Source organism: Aphelocoma coerulescens, chromosome 2 (assembly GCF_041296385.1).
Source record: "Aphelocoma coerulescens isolate FSJ_1873_10779 chromosome 2, UR_Acoe_1.0, whole genome shotgun sequence".
NCBI classification, from domain to species: Eukaryota; Metazoa; Chordata; class Aves; order Passeriformes; family Corvidae; genus Aphelocoma; species Aphelocoma coerulescens.
Window position 1 is genome coordinate 167559222 of NC_091015.1, and position 18156 is coordinate 167577377.

General features: G+C 52.9%; 1 protein-coding gene and 1 pseudogene across 1 annotated transcript; one reads left to right on the forward strand and one right to left on the reverse strand.

Moving 5' to 3' along the window:
* Positions 1-13639: 13639 nt before the first annotated feature.
* LOC138106058 (feather beta keratin-like) lies at positions 13640-14648 on the reverse strand. The gene is made up of 2 exons (XM_069006075.1): positions 14621-14648; positions 13640-14428 (listed from the first exon to the last, which is right to left on the reverse strand). Exon 2 carries the CDS (start codon positions 14406-14408, stop codon positions 14073-14075), a length of 336 nt encoding a protein of 111 aa, XP_068862176.1. The 5' UTR covers positions 14409-14428; positions 14621-14648; the 3' UTR covers positions 13640-14072.
* A 1970-nt stretch (positions 14649-16618) lies between these two features.
* LOC138106059 (feather keratin 4-like) lies at positions 16619-17292 on the forward strand (annotated as a pseudogene).
* The last annotated feature ends 864 nt before the right edge of the window (positions 17293-18156 follow it).

An 18156-nucleotide genomic window follows, 5' to 3' on the forward strand; every position in this document is an offset into this window, starting at 1 on the left:
ACATTTCTCAGTTCACTATGCTGGGCACTGGAACAACCTGGACTTGCCTGGCTTGTTGCGGACCATGCAATGCTCTCCTCCAACAACCCTGGGCAACCTCCTAATCCTCATTCAGACAATCCCAAGTGGCCTCAGACCGTGGCAATCATCCCAAGTGAAGACCCAAAAGGCCCTGGATATCAAAGCCTTTGAGGCAAGAGTGTCATCACCCAAGCACCCACTGAGCATGTCCAAACAAAAAGGTGAGGTCTAATGTCAGGCTTTGCCAACTGGGATAAATGCATGGAGGGATGGAAAGCAATGGAAGGTGCAACACCTCCTCCTTGGCACAGCTGCAAAGCCCAGACCAGCCTGTCAGCACTGTGAGAAATTAGGGGTAACTTCAGAAGGTACCCACAAACCACAGCACACAAGGGCCACAAAGTGACCTCCGTGATGACATCCCACCTCTCCAAAGCTTGGGTCACATCTTCAGCCTCACCTGATGTGAACCATCAACAAAAGAATTTGACCTCTTAATACTTGCAATTAAAAGTTACCGCCACAGGTGCACAGGGCCTCAGGAGCAGGACATGGAATTGCACAATTCCACAAATACACACACACCTACCTCATCAGAGAAGGACAGTGGAGCTCACTGATGGTCCGTTAGTAATTATCGGTTGTTTGCATACAGGACGACAACATTAACAATTACAGGTTATGAGTTATGAAACTTGTGGCTTGAATGCGGAATAAGTGAATTGATGTCACAGCCAGCCTGGGACAAAAGGGATCAAGCCCAGTTTGTTGTTTATTGGATTTCTTAACAAGGTCAAAGAATACAGTTTAAATGGCAGAGTACATTGATATGTAAACTTGAGAAATCCAAATGGATCATAACGCTGGAACAAGTTCCGCCTAAATAACCTCTCCTTTTAAATATCCACTCTCTGGATCCCATTCAAGACACAAGGGCATGAGGTCTTTTTCATCCATCAGGAAGCATACCCAGAAAGCGGGCGCTTTCTGAGCAATTGCAGAGTGACCACCCCAAGACATCAGCAGATCCCTCAGCATACCTGAGTGCAACACAGAGACAGACGGACATCCAGGGACACACAAGAGGAGCCCAGTCTTCACAGGGCACGCACAAAGCACAGCACACCAGAGCCACAAAATGACATCACTGATGACATTGCAAATCTCCAGGGCTCTGGTTGTTTATTCAGCCCTCCCTGACACACTTTGAACAATCCAATCCTCCCAAACACCAACTCGTGAAAGCTGCCGCCAAGGTCAGATGGACACAGACTCAAGGGCAGAACATGAAACTAGAGAATTGCAGGAACGAAAACACTCCCTACCTCATGACTCACCAGGCGGGGGCAGGCAAAAGCTGCTGCTACCTGCAAAATGCCCCAAGGCCATGGGACAAGGCTGTCCCGCCCCTCCACCACCAGCATAAAAGCCTGCCCAGAGCCTCTCTCCCTCACACACTTCTGACGCCTTCTCCTCCTGCTCCTGCTGACAACCAGGTGAGCCTCAAGCCCCTCACCCTCCTGCTCCTGCACCCCAGGCCCCTCTCTGACAGGACACTCAGCTCCAGCCTCAGCAGCCCTCACACCTCCCCACAGCCCCACAACAGCCTCCACACTCCCTCACCCTCCTGCATCACCGCCTCTCACACCCCCACGCTCCTGCCCTGCCTCACTCCCCTCTCTCTTCCAGGGACCCTCCACACCACACCCATGGCCTGCTACAACCGCTGCCAACCCTGCGGACCCACCCCGCTGGCCAACAGCTGCAACGAGCCCTGTGCCCTGCAATGCCAGGACTCCAGCGTTGTCATCAACCCTTCCCCCGTGCTGGTCACCCTGCCAGGACCCATCATGACCTCCTTCCCCCAGAACACCGCCGTCGGATCCACCTCCTCGGCTGCTGTTGGCAGTGAACTCAGTGCCCAGGGACAGCCCATCTCTGGTGGATTTGGCTTCGGCCTTGGCTATGGGCTGGGTGGCCTGGGCTGCTATGGGCTGGGTGGCCTGGGCTGCTATGGCAGAAGGGGTGGCTACATCTGCTAAGGACCCTCAGCACCACGCCTAACACCACCAGCTTGGGGCTCTGGTAACAGTTCCTGCAAGCAAAGCACCTCAGCTCATGATCTCCCTGCTTGCACCTCGCTCTGGATTCCTTCTACTTCTTTCTCCTGTCTGTTTGGATTTTTTGCCTCAATAAAGTTTTCCTGCATCAAAGCCTGAGATGCCTCATTGTCTTTTTGAATTCCAATGAGCTCACATCCACACCCAGCACAATGCCAGACAGGCCATTGCTGTGGATGGAAAAGAACCACCACACCTCTCTTAGCAAAGATATCAACACCAGTAACAACCAAGACAGGCACTGGAAGCAGGGGAGGAGGGGACACCTTCAAGAACATGACACAAACCTCGGACCCACTAGGCTTTGACGCATCCATGCTCTCCTGTGCATGGCTCTGGCAAAGTCTCTCTGTGGCAGCACACACTTGACAAAATCTCTTCCTGGCAGGACTCTTGAACCTGCCCAGCAAACAGGAGGAACACCATCATCCACTTGAGCACAAGCTCCGGAGTTCAAGTGCTTCATTCTCCTCTGCTCAAGCAAAGTATGCAAGGGCAGCATTTCCAGAACCATGGCCAGCTCAGTTTTGGATCTCCCACGACAGAAACTCCATCAGCTTTTCCACACGGCGACCACTCTCACACTCAAAGATTCTTGCCTTCTTTGCCCAGGGAATTCCATCTGTTTTCACTTGTGCTCTTCCCCCTTGTGTGTGCACTGCTGAGAACAGCCAGGCACCCTCAACTTCAATCCCTGCCATCAGGGATTTGCACACACTGATGACACCCTCCTGTCCATCCTTGTCCCCTGGGAGTCTCAGCTCTCTCAATCCTCCAGGAATGATTCTTCAGCCATTTCAGTATCTTGGTCACCCTGATCTAGACTTGTTTCACTAAGCCCTTGTGCTTCTATCCCTGGGCAGCCCAGAACTGCCCACACCACCTCACATGAGACCCCACCAGTGCGCTAAAGAGAGGAAAGGCCACTTCTCCCAACTTCATGACAAGAATTGTCTGAAACCTATCTCGGACAGAGGTGATGCCTTTTCAAGGGTGGAAAGGATTGAGACCTTGTGGTCCCTTTGCTCTCCACCAGCACCACAGGGTCCTGCTCAGCAAAGCGGCTTTTCAGCCTCAGCCCCCTGCATGACCTGGGGCCCAGTGCTATTCCTGCCCAGATGAAGAACTTCACATTTCCTCCTCCTGAACTTCAGGACATTCCTTTAACCCTCAGTCTCCACATTCCTCTGACTTGTGGCAAAACCATCCATTGCCTCAGCCGCTCCATCATCTGCCAACTCTCTGAGGGGCCAACAGTCCCACTGCCCATGTCACTGGTGAGGATGTTGATCAGGCTTGGCCCCATGGATACAACTCTTAACTTACTTCCCTTGAGACTTGCCTCTATTTGCACTTCGGGCCACTGATCACCAGCCTCTGGGAGCAGCCCTCAGCCACTCGCAGCCCACTCACTGCACTCTCAGGAAATCCAGACTTGCTCGGCAGCTCTGGGAGGGTGGAAGGGGATGGAGCATCAAAGGCTTCACAAAAGGGTTGACTTCAACAGCAGCCACAGCTCTCTCCTCGTGCCCAGACCGAGTCACTGGGACAGAGCTGACACAGAGCTCTGACAAGCACCATTTCCTCCAGGGAGATTCTCTAACAGAAGTGGTCACAGCCCTGGCACTTGCCACGACTCAAGACACCAAAGACCTGGCTCAGCCCTCCCCTGCTGCCACTCTCATTTGGCCTCTGCTCCCTTGCACAGGTGCCACCCACATTCCTGGAATCAGTTCAGCAGGAAAAGACCCTTGAAAGTGAGTCCAGCTGTTAAGGCAGGACTATGAAATCCACGACTAAACAACCAGATCTTTGAAGCCTTTTTCTTGAAAAAGATCTAAATTTAAAATACAAAGTTTAACCTTTCCCTCAACACTACCAAGACCACCACTAACCCATGTCCCCAAGTGACACATCTACAGGGATATTAAATCCCTGCAGGGATGATGACTCCAACCTCCACTCCACTCTGCAGTCTGTGACAGGAATGACAACCCTCACCATGAAGGAATATTCCTTAATATCCAACCTAAACTTCTCCCGGAGACACTTGGACTCTGAATTCCTGCTCTCCTATGGGGCACTAAAAGGGAAACAAGTTTCACACCAACTTCATTACGACCTCCATTCAGATAACAGACATCTGAAGTTGTCATGCAAGAAAAACTTTATTGCGACAAAATAGTGAAAAAGCAGGAGCAGTCAGTGGAAGGTAACTGGGCTGAAGTGCAATCAGGGCAACCATCAGCCGAGGTCCTTTGCTTGCAGTAGGTTTGGCCAGAGCATCACAGCCTTCCTGCCCCACACTGGGAGCGGCCCAGCAGAGGTGCCCAATGGTGTCTGGCTTGGGAGAAGGGGTTTGCAGCAGAGGGGACTGGACAGAGCCAAAGGGACGGCGCAGAGCAGCCAGTGGAAGAAAAGGAAGAAGGGAGATGGGCCATGCTTGCAGGCAGCTCAGGCTGGCCACATGGCTGCTGCCTTGCTTGGTGGCCTGAGAGCAGGAGCTGGAAGTGCTGAGCCCGTTTGAGAGCCTTGTCCCAGAGAGGCGTCCTCAATGCCTGAGATGTGTTCCAGGGAGTGGGTGGTTGGTGTCAGGGGTGGTGCTGAGGGTCCTTAGCAGATGTAGCCACCCCTTCTGCCATAGCAGCCCAGGCCACCCAGCCCATAGCCAAATCCACGGCTGTAGCCAAGGCCATAGCCAAAGCCACCAAATCCACCAGAGATGGGCTGTCCCTGGGCACTGAGTTCACTGCCAACAGCAGCAGAGGAGGTGGATCCGACGGCGGTGTTCTGGGGGAAGGAGGTCATGATGGGTCCTGGCAGGGTGACCAGCACAGAGGAAGGCTGGATGACAACACGGGAGTCCTGGCATTGCAGGGCACAGGGCTCGTTGCAGCTGTTGGCCAGCGGGGTGGGTCCGCAGGGGTGGCAGAGGTCGTAGCAGGCCATGGCTGTGGTGTGGAGGGTTCCTGGAAGAGAGAGGGGAGTGAGGCAGGGCAGGGGTGTGGGGGTGTGATGGGTGGTGATGCAGGAGGGTGAGGGAGTGTGGAGGCTGTTGTGGGGCTGTGGGGAGGTGTGAGGGCTGTTGAGGCAGGGGCCAAGCATGGTGGAAGTGAAGGGCCAGGGTGCAGGAGCAGGAGGGTCAGGGGCTTGAGGCTCACCTGGTTGTCAGCACTGGAGCAGGAGGAGAAGGTGTCAGAAGAAATGTGTGAGGGAGAGAGGTGCTGGGCCAGCTTTTATGCTGGTCCTGGAGGGGCGGGACATCCTTGTCCGGTGGCCTTGGGGCATTTTGCAGACTGAAGCTCTTGGCTGGCCTAGTTGGTGAGTCATGAGCTGGGGAGTGTTTTCCTTCACAGAATTCTGCAATGTCATGACTGGCTCCTGAGGCCATGTCCATCTGACCTTGGCGGCAGCTTTCATGGGTTGGTATTTGGGACGATTTGAATGTTCAATATGTGACAGGTCAGGATGAATAAACAACCAGAGCACAGCAGAGTTGCGATATCATCATGGAGGTAATTTTGCGGCACTGGTGTGCTGTGGTTTGTGGGTGCCTTTTGAAGACTGGGACTCTGTTCTGTGCCACTGCATGTCCATCAGTCATTGTGTTGCACCCAGGAATGGGGAGGGAGCTGTTGATATCCTGGGGAGGTCACTCTGCAATTGCTTGGAAATGTTATAGCATGTAGGAGTGTTCCTATGGATGAAAGGGAGCTCATGCCCTTGTGCCCATGCTCATGCTCATGTCCTAAATGGGATCAAGAGAGAGGATCTGGAAAAGTAGAGGCTGGGCTGGTTGAACTTCTTCTGGTGCCACGGTCCATTCAGGTTTCTCATCTTTACACAACATCGTATTCTGCCATTTAAAGCGTATTCCTTGTCCTCATTAAGAAATCCATTATACAAAGAACCAACTCAGCTTGATCCCTTTTTTCTCAGGTTGGTCTGTCATGTCAATTTGTTTATTCCACATTCAAGCCATAAGGTTTCATATCTCATATCCTTTTAGTCTGAATAATCTCTTCTTGCTAGCAAAACCCAGTAATTACTAATGGTTGGTCAGCGTGGCCCTCTTCCCTCCTCTGCCATGGTGTGGGCGTTGCTTTGTGGAATTCTGCAACTCCATGTCCTTCTTTTGAGGCCATGTCCATCTGACCTTGGAGGGAGATTTTAAATGTCTTAGAATTTAAAGGCAGGTGTTGACGGCGTATGTCATGGTGGGCTGAAGATGTGACCAAAGCTTTAGGGGCATAGGGTGTCATCACTGAGGTCACTCCATGGCATTGGTGGCTTCTGGTTTTCAGGAGCATTGTGAAGAGGGGTCCTGAACCATCACATCACTGTCTGGCTGGTCTGGCTTTACAGGAGCACTGCTTGTGAGGAACTGCCCTTTCCGTGGTGTTCTTTCCCTCCCCACCATGCTGCCAACACTCAGAGCCTGTCTGTATTCCTAGCCTTTCCTGTTGGAGATGGGAAAGCAATCCCTGAGATTTAGCAAGGCTTCCCATGCTCCCCAAAGTCTTGTGTTGGTTCATTCCGTAGCACTTGTCTCAGCTGGGACCAGCAAGGACACACTGTGGAGTCCCAGTGCTGGACAGTGACAGACCCATGGAAAGGAAAAATGGTGAAGGATAAAGGAGAGCAAGACACATGAGGAGCACAATTCCCCATCCATTTGTTAATCCACCCTTCAAACCCATGTGCCAGTGCTTTAGAAAGGTTGAGGGAGTACACTGTCCTGGTCCCGACCACTGGTGGGGCCCCACACCGGAACAAGGATATGGAAACGATTGACCAAGAACACGACATGGAGACCATGGCACTGATGGGACTGGGGTATCCTCAAAATGAGGAGAAGCTGAGAGAGCTGGGAGCTCTTCCAGGCAGGAGAGAATTCAAACGAGACCTGTTGTCAATATGCCATGGTAGGACCTCACTGACAACACCCCAATTCTCCTAAGATTTGGCTGAGTCTTCCACATGTGCTAGTGTCATAAACAAGATAATGGTCACCTATTCCCTGGATTAAGAGGTTCTGCCACCAAGGTCAGATGGACATAGCCTCAAGGGAAGAGCACAGAATTGCAGGATTGCAGGAAGGAAAGCACTCCCCAGCTCATGACTTGCAAGGCCAAGCCAGCCAAGAGATGCTCCTCCAAAATACCCCAGGGCAGGGCCCAAGGCTGTCCCGCCCCTCCACAACCAGCATAAAAGCTGTCTCAGTGCCTCCCTCCCTCACACACTTCTCCTCACACCTTCTCCTTCTGCTCCTGCTGAAAACAAGGTGAGCCTCAAGACCCTCACCCTCTTGATTCTGCACCCTTGGGTCCCTCTCATCCTGCACGCTCGGCCCCTGCCTCAGCAGCCCTCACGCCTCCCCACAGCCCCACAACAGCCTCCACATTCCCTCACCCTCCTGCATCACCGCCCTCTCACACCCCCACACCCCTGCCCTGCCTCACTCCCCTCTCTCTTCCAGGGACCCTCCACACCACACCCATGGCCTGCTACAACCGCTGCCAACCCTGCGGACCCACCCCGCTGGCCAACAGCTGCAACGAGCCCTGTGCCCTGCAATGCCAGGACTCCCGTGTTGTCATCCAGCCTTCCCCTGTGCTGATCACCCTGCCAGGACCCATCATGACCTCCTTCCCCCAGAACACCGCCGTCGGATCCACCTCCTCGGCTGCTGTTGGCACTGAACTCAGTGCCCAGGGACAGCCCGTCTCTGGTGGATTTGGTGGCTTTGGCTATGGCCTTGGCTATGGCCGTGGATTTGGCTATGGGCTGGGTGGCCTGGGCTGCTATGGCAGAAGGGGTGGCTACATCTGCTAAGGACCCTCGGCACCACCCTTTACACCACCAACTTGCTGCTCTGGCAACAGCTCCACCTTGCCTCGTGGTTGCCCTACTTGCTCCTCACACTGGATCCCTTTCTCTTCTTTCTCCTGTCTTTTCATTCTTTTGCCTCAATAAAGTTGTCCTGCATCAAAGACTGAGACACCCCCTGTTCTTTTGTAATTCCAGTGGTCTCACATCCTCACCAAGCACATTTCACAGCTCAACAAGACATTGGGCTATGTGCAACAACACCTTCCCTCACAGATATGTAAAAACAACTAATAAAACAGTCTGGCAAAGGAAGCACAGGAGGGGACACCTGCCGGAACATCACACAAACCCATCCCCTGATACACCAAAGCTCTCCCACGCACAGCTCTGGTAAAGTCTTTCATGTCAGTACACACTTGATGAACTCTCTTCCCCACCAGGACTCTTGAACCCTCCCAGCAAACTCTTCCAGAGAAACAACACTAACCACTTGGGCACAAATTCTGGAGTGCAAGTGCTTCAACTCCCCTGCTCAAGCAAGAGCAGGATTTCCAGGACCATGGACAGTTTAGTGTTGGATCTCCCAGGAAAGGCACTCCAACACCTCTTCCACTCTGTGGCCTCACAATGAAAGATTTTTGCCTTCTTTAGCAATTGCATTCCATCTGTTTTCCCTTTGCTCTTGCCTTCTCTTCCTGCACGTGTGCGCTGCTGAGAATAGCCCGGCTCCCTCGACTTCATTCCCTGTCATCAGGAATCTGCACACACTGATGACACCCCCCTGTCCACCCTTGTCCCCTGCGAGTCCCAGCTCTCTCAGGTTCTCCTCTACAAATGATTCCTCAGCCTCTTTGGAATCTTGGGCGTCCTGAACTGGTCTTGATTCACTAAATCGACTCCATTTTCCCACTGCAAAGTCAAAGGCTGCCCACAACACCTCACATGGGACTTCACCAGTGTTCAGGAGACACCAAGCGTCACCTCCCACTGCCTCATTACAACACTTCTCCCCACTCCTGATCTGGAGACTGGGAGTCCCTTTTCCCACAATGATACAGGGATACCTCCTGCTCCATTTCTTCTCACCCAGAACCACAAAGGCTTTTTCAGAGAAGAAAATAATTGGTCCGACTGATACCCAGACATTCCTTCCTACCTGGGATGACTTCTCCACAGAAAAAGCACTTGGCAGTTGCCCATGCTGAGCTCCAGCAAATGTCCAGCACCCGTCAGGTTCTCAGTGCTGGCCCAGTGGATCCGACTCCTGGGCTGCAGCACTGGAGCCTGGCTTCCATCAGGACTTTGGGACACTGACCACAAGCCTCCAGGTCCAGCTCTTCAGACATTTCTCAGTTCACTATGCTGGGCACTGGAACAACCTGGACTTGCCTGGCTTGTTGCGGACCATGCAATGCTCTCCTCCAACAACCCTGGACATCCTCCTAATCCTCATTCAGACAATCCCAAGTGGCCTCAGACCTTGGCAATCATCCCAAGTGAAGACCCAAAAGGCCCTGGATATCAAAGCCTTTGAGGCAAGAGTGTCATCACCCAAGCACCCACTGAGCATGTCCAAACAAAAAGGTGAGGCCTGATGTCAGGCTTTGCCAACCGGGATAAATGCATGGAGGGATGGAAGGCAATGGAAGGTGCAACACCTCCTCCTTGGCACAGCTGCAAAGCCCAGACCAGCCTGTCAGCACTGTGAGAAATTAGGGGTAACTTCAGAAGGTACCCACAAACCATGGCACACAAGGGCCACAAAGTGACCTCCGTGATGACATCCCACCTCTCCAAAGCTTGGGTCACATCTTCAGCCTCACCTGATGTGAACCATCAACAAAAGAATTTGACCTCCTAATACTTGCAATTAAAAGTTACCGCCACAGGTGCACAGGGCCTCAGGAGCAGGACATGGAATTGCACAATTCCACAAATACACACACACCTACCTCATCAGAGAAGGACGGTGGAGCTCACTGATGGTCCGTTAGTAATTATCGGTTGTTTGCATACAGGAACACAACATTAACAATTACAGGTTATGAGTTATGAAACTTGTGGCTTGAATGCGGAATAAGTGAATTGATGTCACAGCCAGCCTGGGACAAAAGGGATCAAGCCCAGTTTGTTGTTTGTTTATTGGATTTCTTAACAAGGTCAAAGAATACAGTTTAAATGGCAGAGTACATTGATATGTAAACTTGAGAAATCCAAATGGATCATAACGCTGGAACAAGTTCCGCCTAAATAACCTCTCCTTTTAAATATCCTCTCTCTTGATCCCATTCAAGACACAAGGGCATGAGGTCTTTTTCATCCATCAGGAAACATACCCAGAAACCAGGCGCTTTCTGAGCAATTGCAGAGTGACCACCCCAAGACATCAGCAGATCCCTCAGCATACCTGAGTGCAACACAGAGACAGACGGACATCCAGGGACACACAAGAGGAGCCCAGTCTTCACAGGGCACGCACAAAGCACAGCAAACCAGAGCCACAAAATGACATCACTGATGACATTGCAAATCTCCAGGGCTCTGGTTGTTTATTCAGCCCTCCCTGACACACTTTGAACAATCCAATCCTCCCAAACACCAACTCGTGAAAGCTGCCGCCAAGGTCAGATGGACACAGACTCAAGGGCAGAACATGAAACTAGAGAATTGCAGGAACGAAAACACTCCCTACCTCATGACTCACCAGGCGGGGGCAGGCAAAAGCTGCTGCTACCTGCAAAATGCCCCAAGGCCATGGGACAAGGCTGTCCCGCCCCTCCACCACCAGCATAAAAGCCTGCCCAGAGCCTCTCTCCCTCACACACTTCTGACGCCTTCTCCTCCTGCTCCTGCTGACAACCAGGTGAGCCTCAAGCCCCTCACCCTCCTGCTCCTGCACCCCAGGCCCCTCTCTGACAGGACACTCAGCTCCAGCCTCAGCAGCCCTCATGCCTCCCCACAGCCCCACAACAGCCTCCACACTCCCTCACCCTCCTGCATCACCGCCTCTCACACCCCCACGCTCCTGCCCTGCCTCACTCCCCTCTCTCTTCCAGGGACCCTCCACACCACACCCATGGCCTGCTACAACCGCTGCCAACCCTGCGGACCCACCCCGCTGGCCAACAGCTGCAACGAGCCCTGTGCCCTGCAATGCCAGGACTCCAGCGTTGTCATCAACCCTTCCCCCGTGCTGGTCACCCTGCCAGGACCCATCATGACCTCCTTCCCCCAGAACACCGCCGTCGGATCCACCTCCTCGGCTGCTGTTGGCAGTGAACTCAGTGCCCAGGGACAGCCCATCTCTGGTGGATTTGGCTTCGGCCTTGGCTATGGGCTGGGTGGCCTGGGCTGCTATGGGCTGGGTGGCCTGGGCTGCTATGGCAGAAGGGGTGGCTACATCTGCTAAGGACCCTCAGCACCACGCCTAACACCACCAGCTTGGGGCTCTGGTAACAGTTCCTGCAAGCAAAGCACCTCAGCTCATGATCTCCCTGCTTGCACCTCGCTCTGGATTCCTTCTACTTCTTTCTCCTGTCTGTTTGGATTTTTTGCCTCAATAAAGTTTTCCTGCATCAAAGCCTGAGATGCCTCATTGTCTTTTTGAATTCCAATGAGCTCACATCCACACCCAGCACAATGCCAGACAGGCCATTGCTGTGGATGGAAAAGAACCACCACACCTCTCTTAGCAAAGATATCAACACCAGTAACAACCAAGACAGGCACTGGAAGCAGGGGAGGAGGGGACACCTTCAAGAACATGACACAAACCTCGGACCCACTAGGCTTTGACGCATCCATGCTCTCCTGTGCATGGCTCTGGCAAAGTCTCTCTGTGGCAGCACACACTTGACAAAATCTCTTCCTGGCAGGACTCTTGAACCTGCCCAGCAAACAGGAGGAACACCATCATCCACTTGAGCACAAGCTCCGGAGTTCAAGTGCTTCATTCTCCTCTGCTCAAGCAAAGTATGCAAGGGCAGCATTTCCAGAACCATGGCCAGCTCAGTTTTGGATCTCCCAAGACAGAAACTCCATCAGCTTTTCCACACGGCGACCACTCTCACACTCAAAGATTCTTGCCTTCTTTGCCCAGGGAATTCCATCTGTTTTCATTTGTGCTCTTCCCCCTTGTGTGTGCACTGCTGAGAACAGCCAGGCATCCTCAACTTCAATCCCTGCCATCAGGGATTTGCACACACTGATGACACCTCCTGTCCATCCTTGTCCCCTGGGAGTCTCAGCTCTCTCAATCCTCCAGGAATGATTCTTCAGCCATTTCAGTATCTTGGTCACCCTGATCTAGACTTGTTTCACTAAGCCCTTGTGCTTCTATCCCTGGGCAGCCCAGAACTGCCCACACCACCTCACATGAGACCCCACCAGTGCGCTAAAGAGAGGAAAGGCCACTTCTCCCAACTTCATGACAAGAATTGTCTGAAACCTATCTCGGACAGAGGTGATGCCTTTTCAAGGGTGGAAAGGATTGAGACCTTGTGGTCCCTTTGCTCTCCACCAGCACCACAGGGTCCTGCTCAGCAAAGCGGCTTTTCAGCCTCAGCCCCCTGCATGACCTGGGGCCCAGTGCTATTCCTGCCCAGATGAAGAACTTCACATTTCCTCCTCCTGAACTTCAGGACATTCCTTTAACCCTCAGTCTCCACATTCCTCTGACTTGTGGCAAAACCATCCATTGCCTCAGCCGCTCCATCATCTGCCAACTCTCTGAGGGGCCAACAGTCCCACTGCCCATGTCACTGGTGAGGATGTTGATCAGGCTTAGCCCCATGGATACAACTCTTAACTTACTTCCCTTGAGACTTGCCTCTATTTGCACTTTGGGCCACTGATCAGCAGCCTCTGGGAGCAGCCCTCAGCCACTCGCAGCCCACTCACTGCACTCTCAGGAAATCCAGACTTGCTCGGCAGCTCTGGGAGGGTAGAAGGGGATGGAGCATCAAAGGCTTCACAAAAGGGTTGACTTCAACAGCAGCCACAGCACTCTCCTCGTGCCCAGGCTGAGTCACTGGGACAGAGCTGACACAGAGCTCTGACAAGCACCATTTCCTCCAGGGAGATTCTCTAACAGAAGTGGTCACAGCCCTGGCACTTGCCACGACTCAAGACACCAAAGACCTGGCTCAGCCCTCCCCTGCTGCCACTCTCATTTGGCCTCTGCTCCCTTGCACAGGTGCCACCCACATTCCTGGAATCAGTTCAGCTGGAAAAGACCCTTGAAAGTGAGTCCAGCTGTTAAGGCAGGACTATGAAATCCACGACTAAACAACCAGATCTTTGAAGCCTTTTTCTTGAAAAAGATCTAAATTTAAAATACAAAGTTTAACCTTTCCCTCAACACTACCAAGACCACCACTAACCCATGTCCCCAAGTGACACATCTACAGGGATATTAAATCCCTGCAGGGATGATGACTCCAACCTCCACTCCACTCTGCAGTCTGTGACAGGAATGACAACCCTCACCATGAAGGAATATTCCTTAATATCCAACCTAAACTTCTCCCGGAGACACTTGGACTCTGAATTCCTGCTCTCCTATGGGGCACTAAAAGGGAAACAAGTTTCACACCAACTTCATTACGACCTCCATTCAGATAACAGACATCTGAAGTTGTCATGCAAGAAAAACTTTATTGCGACAAAATAGTGAAAAAGCAGGAGCAGTCAGTGGAAGGTAACTGGGCTGAAGTGCAATCAGGGCAACCATCAGCCGAGGTCCTTTGCTTGCAGTAGGTTTGGCCAGAGCATCACAGCCTTCCTGCCCCACACTGGGAGCGGCCCAGCAGAGGTGCCCAATGGTGTCTGGCTTGGGAGAAGGGGTTTGCAGCAGAGGGGACTGGACAGAGCCAAAGGGGCGGCGCAGAGCAGCCAGTGGAAGAAAAGGAAGAAGGGAGATGGGCCATGCTTGCAGGCAGCTCAGGCTGGCCCCTTGGCTGCTGCCTTGCTTGGTGGCCTGAGAGCAGGAGCTGGAAGTGCTGAGCCCGTTTGAGAGCCTTGGCCCAGAGAATCGTCCTCAATGCCTGAGATGTGTTCCAGGGAGTGGGTGGTTGGTGTCAGGGGTGGTGCCAAGGGTCCTTAGCAGATGTAGCCACCCCTTCTGCCATAGCAGCCCAGGCCACCCAGCCCATAGCCAAATCCACGGCCATAGCCAAAGCCATAGCCAAAGCCACCAAAGCCTCCAGAGATGGGCTGTCCCTGCACACTGAGTTCAGTGCCCACGGCAGCCGAGGAGGTGGATCCAACGGCGGTGTTCTGGGGGAAGGAGGTCATGATGGGTCCTGGCAGGGTGACCAGCACAGAGGAAGGCTGGATGACAACACGGGAGTCCTGGCATTGCAGGGCACAGGGCTCGTTGCAGCTGTTGGCCAGCGGGGTGGGTCCGCAGGGGCGGCAGAGGTCGTAGCAGGCCATGGCTGTGGTGTGGAGGGTCCCTGGAAGAGAGAGGGGAGTGAGGCAGGGCTGGGGTGTGGGGGTGTGAGAGGCGGTGATGCAGGAGGGTGAGGGAGTGTGGAGGCTGTTGTGGGGCTGTGGGGAGGCGTGAGGGCTGCTGAGGCTGGGGTTGAGCATGCTGGAAGAGAAGAGCCAGGGTGCAGGAGCAGGAGGGTCAGGGTGTTGATGCTCACCTGGTTGTACGCAGGAGCAGGAGGAGAAGGTGTCAGAAGAAATGTGTGAGGGAGAGAGGTGCTGGGCAGGCTTTTATGCTGGTTATGGAGGGGCGGGACAGCCTTGTCCGGTGGCCTTGGGGCATTTTGCAGGCAGCAGCTCTTGGCTGGCCTAGTTGGTGAGTCATGAGGTGGGGAGTGTTTTCCTTCACAGAATTCTGCAATGTCATGACTGGCTCCTGAGGCCATGTCCATCTGACCTTGGCGGCAGCTTTCATGGGTTGGTATTTGGGACGATTTGAATGTTCAATATGTGACAGGTCAGGATGAATAAACAACCAGAGCACAGCAGAGTTGCGATATCATCATGGAGGTAATTTTGTGGCACTGGTGTGCTGTGGTTTGTGGGTGCCTTTTGAAGACTGGGACTCTGTTCTGTGCCACTGCATGTCCATCAATCATTGTGTTGCACCCAGGAATGTGGAGGGAGCTGTTGATATCCTGGGGAGGTCACTCTGCAATTGCTTGGAAATGTTATAGCATGTAGGAGTGTTCCTATGGATGAAAGGGAGCTCATGCCCTTGTGCCCATGCTCATGCTCATGTCCTAAATGGGATCAAGAGAGAGGATCTGGAAAAGTAGAGGCTGGGCTGGTTGAACTTCTTCTGGTGCCACGGTCCATTCAGGTTTCTCATCTTTACACAACATCGTATTCTGCCATTTAAAGCGTATTCCTTGTCCTCATTAAGAAATCCATTATACAAAGAACCAACTCAGCTTGATCCCTTTTTTCTCAGGTTGGTCTGTCATGTCAATTTGTTTATTCCACATTCAAGCCATAAGGTTTCATATCTCATATCCTTTTAGTCTGAATAATCTCTTCTTGCTAGCAAAACCCAGTAATTACTAATGGTTGGTCAGCATGGTCCACTTCTCTCCTCTGCCATGGTGTGGGCGTTGCTTTGTGGAATTCTGCAACTCCATGTCCTTCTTTTGAGGCCATGTCCATCTGACCTTGGCGGGAGATTTTAAATGTCTTAGAGGTTAAAGGCAGGTGTTGACGGCGTATGTTATGGTGGGCTGAAGATGTGACCAAAGCTTTAGGGGCATAGGGTGTCATCAGTGAGGTCACTCCATGACATTGGTGAGTTCTGGTTTTCAGGAGCATTGTGAAGAAGGGTCCTGAACCATCACATCACTGTCAGGCTGGTCTGGCTTTGCAGGAGCACTGCTTGTGAGGAACTGCCCTTTCCATGGTGTTCTCTGCCTCCCCACCATGCTGCCAACACTCAGAGCCTGTCTGTATTCCTAGCCTTTCCTGTTGGAGATGGAAAAGCAATCCCTGAGATTTAGCAAGGCTTCCCAGGCTCCCCAAAGTCTTGTGTTGGTTCATTCCGTAGCACTTGTCTCAGCTGGGACCAGCAAGGACACACTGTGGAGTCCCAGTGCTGGACAGTGAATGACCCATGGAAAGGAAAAATGATGAAGGATAAAGGAGAGCAAGACATGAGGAGCACAATTCCCCATCCATTTGTTAATCCACCCTTCAAACCCATGTGCCGGTGCTTTAGAAAGGTTGAGGGAGTGCACTGTCCTGGTCCCCACCACTGGTGGGGCCCCACACCGGAACAAGGATATGGAAACGATTGACCAAGAACACGACACGGAGACCATGGCACTGATGGGACTGGGGTATCCTCAAAATGAGGAGAAGCTGAGAGAGCTGGGAGTTCTTCCAGGCAGGAGAGAAGAATTCAAACGAGACCTGTTGTCAATATGCCATGGTAGGACCTCACTGACATCACCCCAATTCTCCTAAGATTTGGCTGAATCTTCCACATGTGCTAGTGTCATAAACAAGGTAATGGTCACCAATTCTCTGGATTAAGAGGTTCTGCCACCAAAGTCAGATGGACACAGCATCAAGGGAAGAGCACAGAATTGCAGGATTGCAGGAAGGAAAGCACTCCCCACCTCATGACTTGCAAGGCCAAGCCAGCCAAGAGATGCTCCTCCAAAATGCCCCAAGAGCAGGGCCCAAGGATGCCCCGCCCCTCCACAACCAGCATAAAAGCTGTCTCAATGCCTCCCTCCCTCACACGCTTCTCCTCACACCTTCTCCTTCTGCTCCTGCTGAAAACAAGGTGAGCCTCAATCCCCTCACCCTCTTGATTCTGCAACCCGGGCCCCTCTCATCCTGCACGCTCGGCCCCTGCCTCAGCAGCCCTCACGCCTCCCCACAGCCCCACAACAGCCTCCACATTCCCTCACCCTCCTGCATCACCACCCCTCACACCCCCACACCCCTGCCCTGCCTCACTCCCCTCTCTCTTCCAGGGACCCTCCACACCACACCCATGGCCTGCTACAACCGCTGCCAACCCTGCCGACCCACCCCGCTGGCCAACAGCTGCAACGAGCCCTGTGCCCTGCAATGCCAGGACTCCCACGTGGTCATCCAGCCTTCCTCTGTGCTGGTCACCCTGCCAGGACCCATCATGACCTCCTTCCCCCAGAACACCGCCGTTGGATCCACCTCCTCGGCTGCCGTGGGCACTGAACTCAGTGTGCAGGGACAGCCCATCTCTGGAGGCTTTGGTGGCTTTGGCTATGGCCTTGGCTACGGCCGTGGATTTGGCTATGGGCTGGGAGGCCTGAGCTGCTATGGCAGAAGGGGTGGCTACATCTGCTAAGGACCCTCAGCACCACCCTTTACACCACCAACTTGCTGCTCTGGCAACAGCTCCACCTTGCCTCGTGGTTGCCCTACTTGCTCCTCACACTGGATCCCTTTCTCTTCTTTCTCCTGTCTTTTCATTCTTTTGCCTCAATAAAGTTGTCCTGCATCAAAGACTGAGACGCCCCCTGTTCTTTTGTAATTCCAGTGGTCTCACATCCTCACCAAGCACATTTCACAGCTCAGCGAGACATTGGGCTATGTGCAACAACACCTTCCCTCACAGATATGTAAAAACAACTAATGAAACAGTCTGGCAAAGGAAGCACAGGAGGGGACACCTGCCGGAACATGACACAAACCCATCCCCTGATACACCAAAGCTCTCCCACGCACAGCTCTGGTAAAATCTTTCATGTCACTACACACTTGATGAACTCTCTTCCCCACCAGGACTCTTGAACCCTCCCAGCAAACTCGCCCACAGAAACAACACTAACCACTTGGGCACAAATTCTGGAGTGCAAGTGCTTCAACTCCCCTGCTCAAGCAAGAGCAGGATCTCCAGGACCATGGACAGTTTAGTGTTGGATCTCCCAGGAAAGGCACTGCAGCACCTCTTCCAATCTGTGGCCTCACAATGAAAGATTTTTGCCTCCTTTAGCAATTGCATTCCATCTGTTTTCCCTTTGCTCTTGCCTTCACTTCCTGCACGTATGCACTGCTGAGAATAGCCCGGCTCCCTCGACTTCATTCCCTGTCATCAGGAATCTGCACACACTGATGACACCCCCCTGTCCACCCTTGTCCCCTGCGAGTCCCAGCTCTCTCAGGTTCTCCTCTACAAATGATTCCTCAGCCTCTTTGGAATCTTGGGCGT